A 19,203-nucleotide genomic window follows, 5' to 3' on the forward strand; every position below is an offset into this window, starting at 1 on the left:
GATGGCCCTGTGAGGTCAGAATCGTGGCAGTGATTCAGCAGGGCCCATGATGATTCCATGCTTCCACTCAGCAGCAGCCCATCCCTTCATTAGCCACTGTCTTCATCCCTCCCACAGTTAGGGGAGATGACTCACACTGTGCTTCCTCTCCTAAATCACTAAAACCTCCAGAGTGTGCATCTCTGGTATGGTGCATGCTTGTGATGATGTCACTAAGTATTGTGCTGAGGCTTTTTGCTGATGGAGTTGGACTTTCTATTCCTAGACTTAGGGCATATCTTCAACAATAAAAAAGTACATATGTCAGTGCAAATTATTTGGCACATTGTTGCTGCAGACAATACACAGCAGTTACAGCACAACACGGTCACTACTTTTCACATGATTACAATTCTACAAGCCTGGAACAAATTCATCTCCTCCTGTTTGCATATCACCCATGCTGTGTACAACTTCTCAGCTGATGACCTCTATGAAAACTTCTTTGAAGGAAATGATAGATTTGGCTTGCTAAATCCCTCTACCTATCTGCACTCTGTTTTCTTGAAGGCTGCATTTTTCTGCGAGATAAATGTGCACTAAATAAGCAAATATTTTGTGTTGTGCATTTTAGGTAGCAGCATTTTATAACATTATACATACTTTACCTGAATATAAAGTATCTTGCATACAGAAAGTTTGAGAATGGTTGGGAGTTTACTGAGTGCACAGTATAGTTATTCACACGTACAGCTGACAATTAATTAGTCTTGAATCATTTTCAACTGTCTTGTGTATAAGTAGCCACTGAGGACAAGCATCAGATGAGTTTCCTCAAGTACCTTAGTACACATAACTGAAACTGATCTAGTAACCTGCTGCAATGCCCTCACACTATCTACTATAATCTGCAAATCTTGATTCATAAATCATGCCTTACACCTTTCCATTTCTTACTGAAACTACACATCATTCCAGGCTCTTCTTTTTGGATCCTGCTGGGCAAGTTCTCTCCCCATGTTCATTTCTTCCCTGTGTGCTACATTTGCAGCAGGTCCCTGGATCAGTTGGAGTTAAATACACTGAGGTACTCAAGCAAATCATCTGGCATCTACAACATGCTTTGTTTGCCTTCGCTGGCTACACGCACATAGGTCATTATCGTTTTCACTTCTCACCTTGTCCGATTTCTTCAAGACAGACACCTTCTTCCAATATCCTTCCAAAGTTTTTGCATGTGACCACCTGTTGGCCTCCCGTGTGATGGCCTCCTAAGCCAGCTCAATCCCCTGGGCATTGGCAACTTGTCCCTCTGCTGCTTGGAGAGCACTTTGCCGTGATCTACAGATCTTGATTCCTAAAATCTAGTTCTATTCATTCTGTGCTGCTCCTCTATTTCTCAGAAATAGAGCGCTACAAAGCTTGAATGACCCCTTTTCCTAGACTACCCCACCAGCGGAAAAAGTTTCTCCCTATCTACCCTATCAATTCCTTTCAAAATCATAAAAACCTCAAACAAATCAACCCTTAACCTTCTATAGCCCAGGGAATACAAGCCCAGCTTATGTAATCGCTCCTCATAATTTAACCCTTGGAGCCCTGGTAACATTCTGGTGAATCTGTGCAGCACTCCTTCAGAGGCCAATATATCCTTTCTAGGTGAGGTGCCCAGAAATGTACAAAGTACTCCAGATATGGTCTAAACAGGGCTTTGTACAGCAGTAGCAAAACTTCCTCCCTTTTATATTCTAGCCCTTTAGGTATAAAGGCAAACATTCCATTAGCCTTTTTGGTTATTTTTGTACCTGACCACTACATTTTAGTGATCTGTGTACATGGACCCCTAAATCTCTTTAGACCTCCACAGTTCCTAGCTCTTCACCATCTAAAAAATACTCAGATCTCTCCTTTTTTGGTCCAAAGTGGATGATCGCACACTTACTTACATTGAAATCCATCTGCCACAATTTTGCCCATGGACTTAATCTATCAATGTCTCTTTGTAATTTTATACTCCCATCTCTACTACTTACTATGCCACCAATCTTTGTGTCATCGGCAAACTTGGATGTATTATTGTTTTATCTAAATCATTAATAAATATAGTGAATATTTGAGGCCCCAACACAGATCCTTGTGGGACACCACTAGTCACGTCCTTCTAATTAGAGTACATATCCATTATCCCTACACTGTCTTCTACCACCTAACCAATCTCCTAACCGGGTCAATAATTTGCCTTCAATTTCATGAGCTTTAATTTTAGCTAACAGTCTCTTATGTGGAACGTTCTGGAAGTCCATATAAACTACATCCATAAACATTCCCTTGTCTACTACTTTGGTTACTTCCTCAAAAAATTCAATTAGGTTCATTAGATATGACCTACCCTTTACAAATCCATGTTGGCTCTCTCTAATCAGCTCAAATTTCTCTAAGTGCTCAGTCACACTATCCTTAATTATAGATTCCAATAACTTCCTCACAACAGATTTAGACTAACAGGTCTATAATTTCCTAGTTTCTCTCTCTCACTTTTCTTAAATAGCGAGTAAAGTTTGACACTGCTGAGAGTGCATTAAAAAAGCACAAATTTAACTTCCAACTAATGGACTGTTTGTGCACTAAGAGTAACTTGCTCTTTTAAAAAAAAATAGAAACTTGTGCACAACCAATCAATATAATATGAACAGTATTCTAGCCCTAAAATTGAAACTGACCAAGACTTAGAAAGAAAGAACTTGCATTTATATAGCGCCTTTCATGACCTCAAGACCTCCCAAAGCACTTTACATGCAATGAAGTACTTTTGAAGCGTAGTCACTGTTGTAATGTAGGAAACATATTACGTATATTAAGACTTGTGTATATACTGGCTAAAGGTTTGATTAATCTCAGAAACTCAACTTAATCCTATCCCACTTGCACACCAAAAAGTTGATTCCTGTCAGAAAATACCAAGCTCCTATTTGTATGCAACTGCAGGTCCTTCACTTTGCACGAATCAGACACAGTTTTTTTTATTATAAAAGTACAGATGGTATCTGAAAGAGCCTTCTTACCAAGGGTCCTGCCCAGAATGCTATTTTTCCCTTTCAGATGCTAACATAATGCGCCTTCCCAAAATATTCTCTTTTTATTTCATTAAAAGTTCTCATTAATTTAAGGTCCCTGTTTTCCCTGATGTGCTTTTGCTCCATGATTATCTCACAACACATCACTGGATGTGTTCACAAAGCAGGCCGTTCTTTCTTGCATAGTATTTGACAAATACCAAGCTCCTGCCACTCTGCCCACATTATTCTATTGCACTCCTTTGGAAAAAAAATGTAAATCTATCTAAAAGAAAATCAATGGAAGTCTTTAAGGGAATAAAAGGGAGTTAACAATTATTCCGTTCAGGCTTATAATAATCCCGCATATGGCGGTACTGTTCAATTTTTGAGTAATTTAAAAACATTCTAAAGTTTTTCTCTGCAGGTAATATGCCAATGGTAAAAACTTCCCCAGGAAAGAGTAAGATTACAACAATTGCAACTTTACTTAATGCAACCAATGCAGCAACATAGATCTGAAAGTTGTATTTTATACACTCCTGTAAAGAAAACCATTAATTTTCAATTAAAGGACACAACTATTTAATAATTATTTTCTCCCAAGAATGGCTAGTAGCCACTTTTATAATGATTGCATGCATTGCAAAGTGCCTGTGGTGCAAACCTAAGCTTTTTCGAGTATTTCCTGGACCAAACTCAACAATAGTATTATCCCAAAGTTGAAAATGAACATTGGCTCCATTTATCATACAGTCATCCTGCAACTCTTTCATTTAAATAGCTAGTAAATGTGTCAAAAACTATGCATTGGTGAATATTTTGCTTTCATGGAACCAATGTAAAACCAAAAAGGGATCAATGTTATGCTAACCACAACTCAAACCTAGTAAACAAAATACATAACTAATTTGGCAGTTATTTCAATTCAGCTGCATAAGACTTGTTTTAAAAAAGGATAATGCCAATTGTATTCGCATTTGGTTCCCAGACTGAGGTTTCTTATGTCACCTTCAGGGAAACAACCACAAAAATGAATTATATTGACCGGTTTTACTGCATTCCTGGCAATTATCATCCAGACCAACCACATTATGCCAGAATATTCATTTGTTCCAGAGTGCATAGACACAATATATAGTCTAATCGCACTGTATCTTTTTTGTCACACCAATTCAAAATGGACAGTTAACACAATTTTCTTATCAGGTATTTGGTAAGGGCTATTTACAAGTATTTTATTTGAAAGATTAACATGACCTATCAGGCAAAAAGGTTCAGTTTGGACAAATGTGCTTAATCCCCACTCAGGTTACAGAAGTGGCTCTATAATATAAACCAGTTCTCATCGTGCAAAATTCACCAGGATTTTACTGCACAATGGATTCAGCAACATCCAAACATGTACAGGTTTGTGAACGCACTATTACGACAAACTCACACTTCGGGCTCACAATTTGGCCGTAGCCTTTCCACAATATTGGGGAAAAGTCCACCTAGGTAAGCAATGCCAAAATCATATTGTTGACTTGTACAGACAGTAATGCTTTGGTTACAGCTGTTTGTTTACCAATGCTAGAGGCAGCACTTTGCCTCCGAATACATGGATGCCACATAATTCATATTGCAACATATTAAGCAATAAAACAGCATTGTGTAAACAACAATCTTAACAGGAATTTAAAAGTAATTAATGGTCAACGATCAATGGTATGTCTCAAATTCAGACTGAATGTTAAGCAATCTATGCACAAGTTATACTTCACAGGTAAGGAAGTGCCATCAAATATTTGTATTTTTAATTGGTCTTAGACAAATAAGCAATATGAAGTGCTAGTTTATAATTGCCAAGTGGACAGGTTATAACAGGAAACATCACCGACATTTAAAATAAGATCACTTCACTGCATACTGAAACAAAAGTGGAATCTGTGAGTGGCAATAGGATTTTATCTCAGCAATATACAAACCACGTTTCAGGGAAATCCCATGGAGAGGCAGAGTGCGGTGTCAATAGCGTATTTCAGTGTAGCAGAATAAGAAATAAAGTCAGACTGAAAGCCATTCAACATTAACCCACAGTTCACTATATGGCTATTGATGGATTGCTTCCCCCTTCCTCCATTTATTTCAACGGTGCTACAGATAAGGTTAAGGGCATGTTGTTCTGGGTAAAGGCACCACCTGATGTAACACTAAGCCATACAGCCCAAAGGTCCAAGCTTCAATCCCCAGCCCATGACTAGCTACCTGATCTCAGCTGAGGCAGCAGTTCAGATGCTACAATTAGCTCTAGCACCCCTGGGCTAGGGAGGAGGAAGTTTAGTAGGATTCCTGCTCCTGATTGCTAACTAGTAATTCCTGCTGAAATCTGTGTGTTAACATGGGCAAGAACAGGATTGGACTTGTGATGCCCTGTGTGGTTGAATAGCATGACGACATTCACTGTCTCACAAATGAAGAATGGGCCAAGTGGGCGAAGTGCAGCAAAGTAGTTAGAGCCCATGGAAGAAAAAAGTGATTAAAGAACATTGGTTCTCCAATGAAGACATTTTCATTTGTTTTCTTCAACTCCTCAATAATCAAGGGTGATCCTGCTTTCTTCTGCCCAAAAAAAATTATCAACGTTACCTGTAAAATAATTTGTTTTTAATGTGAATTGGACTGTGTTGCATTGTACAGATTACTGTTCCTAAAAGCAAATGATTAAAGGACAATTGATTGCTCTGTACAATGTCTTGGATCAATACGATGGAAATAAGAGCCTCCAATAACAGCAAGTAGCCTAAACACTCGGCCCCACAGCGCCCGTTTTCCTGCCAGCAGCAGGAGCACATGGTGACAACATTTAAAGTGCAGAATAATTTATTTAAATTAGGGTCCTGCACATCTTGCAGGACCTGCTTTCGATTTTCGAATGCCCTAGTGCTTCACTTGCCATGTAGTGAATTCGCACAGCAAAACATGCGCTAACCGGCAGGAAGGCCCCCTCACCAGCACTATGTAAAGGGGTCATGCAGTACTTATAGGATAGTTGCTGGTTTATCATTTCAGGCTGCTGCTGGACTTCTGAGCGTTTTTTGGTGCTCATCACTTTGGAAAGTTCACTTTATCTACACAGAGAATGAATTTGCTGGTCTTGCATTGTTGTTGTTCTTTGCCTCAGAAATAGTCAGGCTGCAGACTGCATGGTCTTATAGGGCTGCCTTCGGGTCTCGAGGACGAGGGGGAGCAGCAAGGAAGACACCACAGAGTAGGAGCAGCAATAGGGCATTGTGTAGGAGGCCATATGTATTGTGTGTGTTCAGGAAGCACATCTCCGACATCAACTTTACTCAGGAGCGATATATGAGGCGCCTTCACTTCACCAAGGAGGCTGTCACTGAGCTACGTCACCTGCTGCAGCCACAACTGGAGCCTTAACCAGGGCACAGGCAGCACTGCCTGAGGCTGTCAAGGTTACCGTGGCCCTCAAGTTTTATGCCACGGGCTTTCAAGCTGCAACAGGTGACATCAGCAACATCTCCCAGTTCGCAGTGTACGGATGTACCAGGGAGATCACAGAGGCTCTCTAGGCAACGAGGAACCTCCTTTTTCTGGACAGAGCAAAGCAGGACGAGAGCACGCTAGGTTTCATCCACATGGCAGGCTTCCTCAGTGTGCAAGGTGCCATTGACTGCACACACAATGCCTTGCGTGCTCCCTATCACCAGCCTGGCATCTTTATTAACCAAAAGGGAATCCACTCCCTCACGTACAGCTGGTATGCAACTACAGACAGCACATCATGCAGGTCTGTGCCCGCTATCCCAGAAGTAGTCATGACTCTTTCATCATGCGCCAGTCCACTGTGCTGCCTTTGATCCAACCAGGCCCTCCAAGTTGCAGGTTGGCAATTGGGCAACAAGGTATATCTCCTCTGGACATGGCTCATGACTCCTGTCAGGAACCCGCGCACAGCTGGCCTACAATGAGAGTACATGCTGCCACATGGAACATTATCGAGCAAACAATCGCCGTTCTCAAGCAACGCTTCCACTGCCTGGACCGTTCTGGAGGAGCTTTGCAGGACACCCCTGAGCGGGTATCAAGATCTGTCGTTGTCTGTCCCTGTCTTTACCACCGCCTGGGCAGCAACAATGCAGGAAGAGAAGCAGGAAGAGGAGAGGCAGTGACCACCAGAGCCCTTACCTGCCCGAGCTCTCAGAGATCTGCTCATCAAGGAGCACTTCACCTATATCAGCCCTCCCATTCCCCATACACCAACAATCCTTACAACCACCAGCTGATTGCCTTCCTTCACTCCAGACTTATGGGTCTTTCTCTCACTTCACTACACACCAACACTAAATCCAGAACAAAAAATAAATTTATCAAACAAATATTCTCAAATCATGTCAACATTGACAAAAAAAAATCACTAATCACCCTCGTGCAAGCCCTTAGTGCCTGTTTTCCTATTCTCCTGCTCCTATGTGGTTACAGCTTGTGAGGTGTAAGGCTGTTGAGCTTCCAACGAGAACACCAGATGGCTTTGACGGATGACTTTGAGTAACTCTGCGCCTACAGGGCCCAGCTGCAGACTGTAGCATCTCGGCGTGAGCTGCAGCAGTCTGGGCCAACTGGTTGTGTGGCACCTGCAAAGGCACTGGCGGAGCATCTATCGGGGGAGCAGGCATGCTGACGTCCTGAGAGAGGACAGGAGGTGCCTCTCCCATGGAGCCAAGATCACTCTCCTGGGACGGCACCTCAGCCAGCCTACTGGCTCTGCACGAAAAACAAAGTGCAGGAGCGAAGTGATGTTTTGCAAGCCCCTTTCAGCAGTGGCTCCCAAAGCCAAGATGGCAGCCATACGAGCTTCCATGCCAGCAGTCTGTGCTGCCATAGTAGCCATTTGAGCTTGTATGGCAGCAGTTTATGGTTACAGACCACACCCCTCTTATCGCAAAGGCACTGAAGCCAATTATAGCAACCCATCTGAAATCAGCTAACAGCACAGACCAAGAATCAAACCTGGGAGCTTCTGAACCCTATGGCTCACATGCTGCATTTATTCGTTAAGCTATTGGGGAAGCCAATGGTTCAGCTCCTCTGCTATCAGCGTTTGTTTATGTTTGCTTAAACAAGGAATATGTTGTTTTCATCACAAGCAGCATCTGACCCAGAATTGGAGTAACTGGATTTGAATTTTATTCCATTTACCCTTCATTGTTAGCAGAGAAAGAGTCTGAGTTACTGTAAATGCAGGGGGACATTTGGTTAAGACGTTTCCAAGCGATACACAACTCTTTCATTTACATTTTCAGTCTGAGGACCCTTGTTGAAAAAATACACAGTGACATTGGCTTGCCAGGCAGAAATTAACACTAGGCTCCTTGTTAAATTGGGGAAATGTAATGAATTACTAATCAATGTAAATAAAGAGCTACTTTCACAGTGTTTATTAACAAGCAGATAGCACTGCTTTATATACTCAATAAATCTTTGAAGGTGGAAGGACAAGTTGATAAGACTGTTATAAAAGCATACGGGATCCTAAGCTTCATAAATAGAGGCAAAGAGTACAAAAGCAAGGAAGTTATGCTAAACTTTTATAAATCACTGGTTAGGCCAGAGCTGGAGTACTGTGTCCAATTCTCGGCAGCACACTTTAAGAAGAATGTCAATACCTTGGAGAGGCTGCTGAGGAGATTTAGTAGAATGATACCAGGGATGAGGGACTTATAGGAACATAGGAACAGGAGTAGGCCATTCAGCCCCTCGTGCCTGCTCCGCCATTTGATAAGATCATGGCTGATCTGTGATCTAATTCCATATACCTGCCTTTGGCCCATGTCCCTGCCTTTGGCCCATATCCCTTAATACCTTTGGTTGCCAAAAAGCTATCTATCTCAGATTTAAATTTAGCAATTGAGCTAGTATCAATTGCCGTTTGCGGAAGAGAGTTCCAAACTTCTACCACCCTTTGTGTGTAGAAATGTTTTCTAATCTCGCTCCTGAAAGGTCTGGCTCTAATTTTTAGACTGTGCCCCCTACTCCTAAAATCCCCAACCAGCGGAAATAGTTTCTCTCTATTTACCCTATCTGTTCCCCTTAATATCTTAGAAACTTCAATCAGATCACCCCTTAACCTTCTAAACTCTAGAGAATACAACCCCAATTTGTGTAATCTCTCCTCGTAACTTAACCCTTGAAGTCCGGGTATCATTCTAGTAAACCTACGCTGCACTCCCTCCAAGGCCAATATGTCCTTCCGAAGGTGCGGTGCCCAGAACTGCTCACAGTACTCCAGGTGCGGTCCAACCAGGGCTTTGTATAGCTGCAGCATAACTTCTGCCCCCTTGTACTCCAGTCCTCTAGATATAAAGGCCAACATTCCATTTGCCTTCTTGATTATTTTCTGCACCTGTTCATGATACTTCAATGATCTATGTACCTGAACCCCAAGTCCCTTTGGACATCCACTGTTTTTAACTTTTTACCATTTAGAAAGTATCGTGTTCTATCCTTTTTTGATCCAAAGTGGATGACCTCACATTTGTGTACATTGAATTCCATTTGCCACAGTTTTGCCCATTCACCTAATCTATCAATATCGCTTTGTAATTTTATGTTTTCATCTACACTGCTTACAATGCCACCAATCTTTGTGTCATCGGCAAACTTAGATATGAGACTTTCTATGCCTTCATCTAAGTCGTTAATAAATATTGTGAATAATTGAGGTCCCAAGACAGATCCCTGCGGGACTCCACTAGTCACATCCTGCCAATGTGAGTACCTACCCATTATCCCTACTCTCTGTCGCCTTTCACTCAGCCAACTTCCTAACCAAGTCCGTACTTTTCCCTAGATTCCATGGGCTTCTATCTTAGCTAACAATCTCTTATTTGGGACCTTATCAAATGCCTTCTGGAAGTCCATATAAATAACATCCATTGACATTCCCCTGTCCACTACTTTAGTCACCTCTTCAAAAAATTCAATCAGGTTTGTCAGGCGCGACCTACCTTTCACAAATCCATGCTGGCTCTCTGATTAACTGAAAATTCTCGAGGTGTTCAGTCGCCCTATCATTAATTATAGACTCCAGCATTTTCCCCACAACAGATGTTAGGCTAACTGGTCTATAATTCCCCGGTTTCCCTCTCTCTCCTTTCTTAAAAAGCAGAGTGATATGTGCAATTTTCCAATCTGGAGGGACAGTTCCTGAATCTAGAGAACTTTGAAAGATTATAGTTAGGGCATCCGCAATGTGCTCACCTACTTCCTTTAAAACCCTGGGATGGAAACCATCTGGTCCTGGGGATTTGTCACTCTTTAGTGCTATTATTTTCTTCATTACTGTTGCTTTACTTATGTTAATTTTAATCGAGTCCCTGTCCCCGATTCAATACAAGTTTTCTTGGGATTTCCGGCATGCTGTCCTCTTTTTCGACTGTAAATACTGACGCAAAGTAATTGATCAACATGTCCGCCATTTCCCCATTGTCAATGACATATCCCCACTTTCAGTTTTTAAGGGGCCAACACTGCTCCTGACCACCTTCTTTTTCCTAATATAACTATAAAAGTTCTTCGTATTGGTTTTGATATCCCTTGCGAGTTTCTTTTCATACTCTCTTTTTGTAGCCCTTATTATCTGTTTTGTGACCCTTTGTTGATCTTTGTATCTTTCCTATTCGCCAGGATCTGTGCCATTTTTTGCCTTTTTGTATGCCCTTTCCTTATGTCTTATACTGTCCCTTACCTCTTTAGTTACATGGAGAGATTAGAGAAGCTAGGGTTGTTCTCCTTAGAGCAGTGAAGGTTATGGGGAGATTTAACAGAGGTGTTCAAAATCATGAAGGGTTTTGAAAGAGTAAATAAGGAGAAATTGTTTCCACTGGCAGGGGGGTGGGGGGTCGATAACCAAAGGATACCGATTTAATATAATTGGCAAAAGAACCAGAGAGGAAATGAGGAGAAATGTATTTATGCAGCGAGTTATGATGATTTGGAATGCACTGCCTGAAAGGGCGGTGGAAGCAGAATCAATAGTAACTTTCAAAAGGGAATTGGATAAATACCTGAAAAGGAAAAATTTGCAGGGCTATGGGGAAAGAGCGGGGGAAGTTAGGCTAATTGAATAGATCTTTTAAAGAGCTGGCACAGGCATGATGGGCCGAATGGCCTCCTTCTGTGCTGCATGATTCTATGATCATATTTCATTATCACGTACACTGAAAATCCTATCATCAAATTTTCCTGACTTGTTTTCGCTTTTTTTGATTTTTTTTGTGTTTGCTAATACAAGGCATGTCTGACCTTTTACTTATTGCCAGCACCAAGCACTCCCAGATCAGCTTTAACACCGCTACCTCCCCTTGCTCAAAAGGAGCACCAGTCAGAGATAGGCATACAACCCTGTTGCACCAATTCTCCAACCTGCATTCTCTCTGTGCATGGCTCCCTGATATGAGTGTGAGATCAGTGAATTTACTTTTTAGACTTTAAGCAGCTGTATTACATCTCATTTTCTTGGCTTATGATGCAAATAGTGCTTCAAAATACTATTAATTGCTGCTTAATTTTGAAGAGGAATTCTTCACAGAAGAAAAATCCATACTATTTAAAGAAAAACTACAAAGCCAAGAATGGTGGCTGGTACCATTTTGGACTTCACTGTTCTGCCGAGCACTTTTGAACTGTGGCGAGAGAAAATTATGTATAATATTAGCAGCCCTCCTGTGGCATTACTCATGGCGAGTCAGAAAAGTGCGACAAGAAAACGTTTCACAGGAAGCAAGCGGTGAGACTTAACACATTATAGATAAAACATCACAGGGCCAGTGTGCGATATGAGGCTGTAACACAATATTGGGGAGATGAGAACTTATACAAATGGCTGAAGTTTAGCTCATCTAAGATGAAGGTAGCAGTTGAGAAATACAATTGGCCTCAATGGGCCTGAGGTTATGGAGGAGAAAAATTAACAAGGGTTCCCACTCCTGATTACTATCTAGTGATCTGTGCTAGAAAGTACACATGTGTTGACTATAAGCGACAGCAGGATTGGGCTTCCTTATGTCACCTATGGTTGAACAGCTTGCCAACACTCGCTGTCTAGGCTCACAGCTAAAGATTGGCCGCTTGTAGGAGGTACCAGTGGGCTGGCAGTACTCGTGGAACCATACCCCACAAAAGGTCAGTGCTTTCAGGAGAACAAGGGAGAAAATTGAGGGAGAAACCGTAAAAAGTCTTCCCATCAGAACTTACTTTAAAAATGAAATTTATAATTATAATCTTAATTGTTCTTATTGCTGGCCTCCCATCCTCCAACTTCTCCAAAGTTCAGCTGCCCATATCCTGTACACGCTAAATCATACTCGCCATCATCCCTTAGCTACAATGCCAGCGCACCAAATTTAAAATATCTGCCCTCCCTTCAAACCCTCTGCAGCCTCGTCCCACCCTATCTTTACAACCGACTCCAGCCTCATACCCATCCTGCATCTTACAGTCTCACTGCAGAGACAATTTTTTTAAAAAAGAGAATCAACAAAACTGAGCAGGAAAACAGGAAAGGTTATTATAAGGAGAAAGGTTGTTAATCACAATTCACTGAAATTAATGAAGTAATTAAGGTTTTCATTTCAAAATTTGAAAGTGGTGAAATCACATATCGACACTGCAGCCGCTAAATTAAGTTGACACACAATGACTAACATAATTATTCAAATTAATTCTGTGCAATAATAAATGAGGATAATCTTTCCAATGTACTGCATTACAATATGCACTTCACATGAAGTTAACAGCTTTTCTGCTCATGTTCCTAAAACAATTGCATTGATTTTGCTACATGCTTCCAAAGCACATACTTTCTGGAATAAATATCCTGGTAAAAAAACAAACATTCTTTAGCATGTCTTTATCCAATACCTTAAGGTAATGATACCTACAACATTTTAATTAAATGTAAAGAAAGATCAAGCTGCCCATCTCCTTCAATTAGGAGAAATGTAAGCTCTAGTAAAAGTGCAATTACAAGTTTCATTTGTAGATAGTGTGAACAGTACAGGTACCCAAATGGCAGCACTGGGTGCAAGTCTGAACCTCCAGTACTTTTTAATTCAGATGTTTGAAGGTTTTAATACAATCCTATAACAGGCTTAATTTCACACTTTCCATTTGCCTGCACATTCAATTTATATTTGCAAAGCCACAAAAATACAATGAATTGTTGTTAAAAGCACTTTTCTATCACATAACCAAACAATGCATTGAGTTTAAAAAGCTGATTAATAGATGCCCTGGTGACAATATTGTAATAAGGAACAATGACGGACCTCAGAATCTCTACTATACCACATTTATGCTGAGCTCCAGGACTGTGCTTGGCATTTGGAGTTTAGCAAATGACTGCGAGAGTGCCGGTCTTAGTGGTGCTTCTCAACTTGTACTGCTTTGAAATTCTACTAGAGTGGATTTAAAAAAGGTGAATACATGTATACACTACATTTGTGTACATATGTGAAATGTACATGCACAGGTTTTGTAATTCTCCGTTCCCTAGCCACCAACTCCATTCCACTCCCTGGCCAATGTCTGAGGCTGAACCAGACTGTTCACAACCCTGGCATCCTATTTTACCCTGAGATGAGCTTCTGACCCCCTATACGCTTCATCACCAAGACTGCCTACTTCCACCTCCATAATATTGCCTGTCTCTGCCCCTGCCTCAGCTCATCTGCTGCTGAAACCCTCATCCGTGCCTTTGTTACCTCTAGACTTGACTATTCCAATGTTCTCCTGGTAGACCTCCCATTTTCCACCCTCCATAAACTTGAGCTCATCCAAAACTCTGCTGCCTGTATCCTAACTCGCACCAAGTCCTGTTCACCTATCACCCCTGTGCTCACTGACCTACACTGGCTCCTGGTTCGGCAACGCCTCAATTTTAAAATTCTCATCCTTGTTTTCAAATCCCTCCATGGTCTCGCCCCTCCCTATCTCTGTATCTCCTCCAGCCCTACAACCCTCAGATCTCTGTACTCCTCCAATTCTTGCCTCTTGCGCATCCCTGATTTTAATCGCTCCACCATTGGTTGCCGCACCTTCAGCTGCCTAGGCCCTAAAATCAGGAATTTCCTCCCTAAATCTCTCCGTTTCTCTCTCCTCCTTTAAGTCGCTCCTTAAAACTTACCTCTTTGACCAAGCTTTTGGTCACCTGTCCTAATATCTCCTTATGTGGTTCGGTGTCAAATTTTGTCTGATAATGCTCCTGTGAAGAACCTTGGGACATTTTACTACTTTAAAGGTGCTATATAAATACAAGTAGTAGTAGCAGTAGTAGTAGTTGTTGTTGTTGTATTTGAAAATATTCCTAACTGACTGAAAACAGGGATTCAGGAAATCTGGGTTCAAGTTGTCCACGTACATTGGGACGGCCACCAGAGCAGAGTTAGTGCAAACAATATTTTTTTGCTAGCAACTCGTATCATGGTGGACGTCACAGCCAGGCTGCTTCAAGTAGCTGATGTGTGCAGATGTTCACATTGGTGGATTGACAATTGGGAGAATCCAAAGTTGACTATTTATATTGTAATCAATTGTGGATTATCACTTAATAAATTTACAGCGATTATATGTCACAACTGTTAACGTTGCAGTGTGGGTGCAATGTCTGGTTTGCCACTGTTGGCGAAAAACACCCACACCCAAAACTGAATAAGCCCACCTCCATGAATGCAAGGGTGTAGATTACAAGTAATGGATACTAGAAGTAGTTTTAAGTCTGTGATTTCAATTTGAGTTTGGCTCTCAGTTTGTGATGACATCTGAATTGCTAACTGAGGCTGTTGCCTTTCCAAGTATCCACTGTTACCAAATAATCCATTAAAATTAAACAATAATACCAAGCAGAATAGTACTCCTATTGCCCTGCCACTGCCATCATTTTAAATCTGGCCATAGTTGTTTGTTCCCCTAACTCTCTACACCTGCCAGCCTGATCCAATTTAACAGATTCCCATGGGTCAGTGAAAAGCGCATTTAGTTCAACATTGCATTTGTCACTTCAGCTGACCAGGATCCATAGGTGCACTAAAGCAACTCTTTACAAAAAAATAACCTATATAATCTAGAGTCCAACTGGAGGAGAGGACAATTAGTATGTATACAATACATTCTCCGTAACTTTCATGCGCTGTAAGCAAAATTATTTTCTATCACCTGCTGAGGGTTACAAAAATAAATGGAGAAACCAGGTTTTACAGCACATTTTGGTGTTTGCAACATTTTCCAAATAAACAAAACTAATTTGTGATGATGATTCTGATGCCAACACTGCATCATCCTCAATATACCAAATAGCTAATTATGTGCTGCAATCAACTTAATCAAGCCGATTGCAGCAAATGGCTCATTGCAATGACATATTGCTTCACCTCCATAGGTTTCACAGAAAATGGGTATCTGACCTCAAATGGAACTCCCACATTCCACTACTCCCCATTCCTAAAGCTTTTTCTAGTTTCATGCCGAACATTTTTGTTCTCATCAACAGCGCAGCTCCTTATGAATCCCAAGTCCATTCACAACCTGAATAGTTACCAGCTCGGGGACGTCTTTTCTAAAACCTCTTTCACAATCCTGGATAGAGGACAAGAAGTAATTTATTGCCTGATAGGCACCCCCACTCTTACCTTTTGCCTCTAAACTTTCTCTCTCCCTTGCAGCTTTGCTCTATTTTACCAATACTTTGGTCACTGTTCCTATGAACTTTCCTCTCTTGTTCTGTCCCAACTCCAAATACACCATTCTACACAATCTTCTTTATCCACAACAACTTACAATTATAAAGTACCATTAACATACAAAATGTCCCATCATTGGCAGTGTCCTTCACTATGGGCCTTGGTACTTCACCTTACTTTCTAAGTGTAAATAACAATAATAAAGTGTTGTGTCATGACTATTTTTTGTAAAATGAGAAACGAAGGTGAAAGGCTAAGGTCCATGGTGAAGGACATTACCTTGATTGAAAAGAGGAAGATGAGTTAAATCAGGAAGCTTGGGCTTTAAATGTCTGAACAGTGTAGGAGTAAAAGCAATAGAAAGCAGTGAAATCAAGAGGAGGCATAATTCAATTGTGTCTACCTTAACAGTACAACGCAATAATGTCAGCCTATAGCAAGGAAGGTCACAATAAAAGGAATTAGACTTAAATAAGCAAGTGAAAAGGTGACATTACTACACTTGTTAATCTCACAGTGAGCACTTAACATCCCATTACCTAGGATAGACTCAAGTGAGAATTGCAACTCTCCGCTATATTTCGTGCAAATTATTGGATGTAGCAGGTGTGACTTACAAATACACACACTGTACCAAAGAATTTGCATCTCGATTTTTGCCCGTGCAGCGGCAGAAGCTTGACCATCAGGGGAAATTCTCACAATGTAAAGCTAAAAGAGTTGCAATCATTCACCGCCACTCGCAATAATATAGTAACAATCACCAAGTAATGGAATAAAACAAACATACTCATGAGTGACAGTGGGGGAAATGACAATAGCTACAGTAAGAAAGAGAAACACGAGCTGAACACAACTTTGCTAAAACCAACCAAGATTGGTCTTGGAAGGAATTTGCTAAATTTTTAAAACTCGTACCACGAATGAAGCGCTCAATATTGTGATGCTGCCAGACAATTAACATGATGGCAGATTTATAACAAACCTGCCAGAATTTCTGTTCCTTCTGACGCTGGGCTGCTACCCAACATATACGTTTCTACGTAGCTTTACAATAAAAATGCAATAGAGTACAGGTTAATTATTAATTGCTTTAAAGTTGTTTATACGCCCCTTTGAACAGCACGTTATGCAATTTCTTTAAATAAAAGTAATACATAATATAAAGCGGCAACATAATTCTAGAATTTATTTATTTTTTTATTGGAAAAAACTTTTTTCTCTTGTGATACACGCAACTTTCAGTGTCAACAAATGAACGGGGAGAGACTTACCCTGCTGTCCTTGCACGAGATTTTTCTTAAAGCCGGGAAGGCTGAAAGCAGCTAAAAGTATGAGCAGGAGATGAAGGTCGGGTGCGAGGTGAAGTGACACAGACATGTCTTCCAGGCAGAGGAGAAACATAAGTCCCGATATTCGCCTGTCAGAGGAATTTAATGGGACCCAAACTACCGCCCAGTCCAACTCCGCACCGCCCTCTCCGAACGCCCTCGTCTTATTGGCCCTGAAAGTCCAAACGCGCTTTGTAAATGGCTACTCTCTCTGTCAATCATTTTACAAAAAAACTATTTCTGGCATTCTACTCCAAATAAGGCAGAGCTGGAGTTTTGCAAATACTATCCCATCGGTGACATCAGAGATAAAGGGATGTAATAAATATACTGGGAAAGTGAGCCAGCTTCAATATTTATTTTTTTTAACAAAAACAAGCTTGCATTAGATCTTTGAGGACTTACATAATCTTTCAAATTAAGTTTGAAAAAAACTGAGTAAGAATGTCTTTTGTGTAATATTTTTTCAAGAATGCATAGGCATTTATAAAGGGCTTATCATGTCCTTGGGATGTCCCAAAGCACTTCACAGCCAAGGGAGTGATTTTAAAGTGTTGTCATTGTTGTAGGGAAACAGATAGTCAATCTGAACACAGCTTGGTCCTACAAACAGCAATGAGATAAATGACCAGATAGTCTGTTTTTAGTGATGTTTGTTGAGGGATAAGTGTTGGCCAGGACCGTAGGAGAATTACCCTGCTATTCTCCCAATAGTGCGATGGGATCTTTTACATCCAACTGCAGCGTGTACTATCTACAAGATGTGGAGATGCCGGTGATGGACTACAAGATGCACTGCAGCAACTTGCCAAGGCTTCTTTGACAGCACCTCCCAAACACACAACCTCTACCACCTAGAAGGATAAGGGCAGCAGGCGCATGGGAACACCACCACCTGCACGTTCCCCTCCAAGTCACACACCATCCTGACTTGGAAATATATCGCCGTTCCTTCATCGTCACTGGGTCAAAATCCTAGAACTCCCTACCTAACAGCACTGTGGGAGAACCTTCACCACACAGACTGCAGCAGTTCAAGAAGGCAGCTCACCACCACCTTCTCAAGCGCAATTAGGGATGGGCAATAAATGCTGGCTTTGCCAGTGACGCCCACATCCCATGAACGAATAAAAAAAACCTGAGAGGGCAGAAGGGACCTTAGTTTAGCATCTAATCTGCACCTCGAATAGTGCAGCACTCCATCGCTGCACCGAGGGGGAGTATAATTACAGGGTAACATGTTTACTTAGCCAGTTTCCATTATAAATGTGGACACAGGAATTTATAATAGGAAACATTGACAGGAAGTGTATGCAGGAGTAAAATTTGTAATATATTTAAAAATATACTGTAGATGGATATATTATCCTTCAAAATGAACCCAAGACCCACTAAATACCAGAGTAGAAAACAAGCTCTCTAGAAATATATACTGTAAAAATAAGCTGGCTTAAATACATAATAAAAATGCATTAAAATTTGAGAATTTATGCTATATTTTAAAACAATTTCAATCATTTAAATATACATTTATATTTGGCTGTCATTTTTATCCTCTACATTAAACTCATTTGTATTTACAGAATACCATCCTTAGGAAAAGTGGCCTGAGAACAACACGAAAGAGCTCGCGATTATCCAGGATACAATGCAATAACTACACACGCCTAACCAAATCCCTGGGATGAAGCAAGAAACCACACCAAAAAAAATCCTTAATTTTCAAAATATGAAATGTAGGAATCGGCACATTCATGGATTTAATAACATGCATTAGAAGGGGAAGGAAACAAAAACTGTAGCTCTTCAGTTGTTGATAGATGAAGTATGGGCCCCACCTGTTGGTAGCAGGGAAAATTGTGCCTTGATTTTCTATTACCAAACCCTAGCGTGATTTTTTCCCCATAAAGAACTTCAGTTAAAATATGACTGACTAATGATTAATATCTTCTCAAGTTCGACAAACTGGGGATCTCTGAGGTTACTGAATTTTAATAATTCTGAACATATTCAAAAATTATTTAAAGTTTGTAATTTACATAGAATTATGTAGAATTTACAGTACAGAAACAGGCCATTTGGCCCAACTGGTCAATGCTG

At 40.9% G+C, this 19,203-nt stretch overlaps 1 protein-coding gene across 1 annotated transcript in view; it reads right to left on the reverse strand.

The window, feature by feature from the left end:
* si:dkey-34d22.1 (discoidin, CUB and LCCL domain-containing protein 1) overlaps positions 1-17,179 on the reverse strand; it is a 114,126-nt gene extending 96,947 nt beyond the window's left edge. The window contains exon 1 of the mRNA XM_068006724.1: positions 17,047-17,179. Within this exon, the coding sequence (XP_067862825.1) occupies positions 17,047-17,176 (130 nt within the window). The 5' untranslated portion in view covers positions 17,177-17,179. The remainder of the gene's footprint in view (positions 1-17,046) is intronic.
* Between the last annotated feature and the right edge of the window lie 2,024 nt (positions 17,180-19,203).

The sequence above is a fragment of the Heptranchias perlo genome, chromosome 26 (genome assembly GCF_035084215.1).
Source record: "Heptranchias perlo isolate sHepPer1 chromosome 26, sHepPer1.hap1, whole genome shotgun sequence".
Classification (NCBI taxonomy): Eukaryota; Metazoa; Chordata; class Chondrichthyes; order Hexanchiformes; family Hexanchidae; genus Heptranchias; species Heptranchias perlo.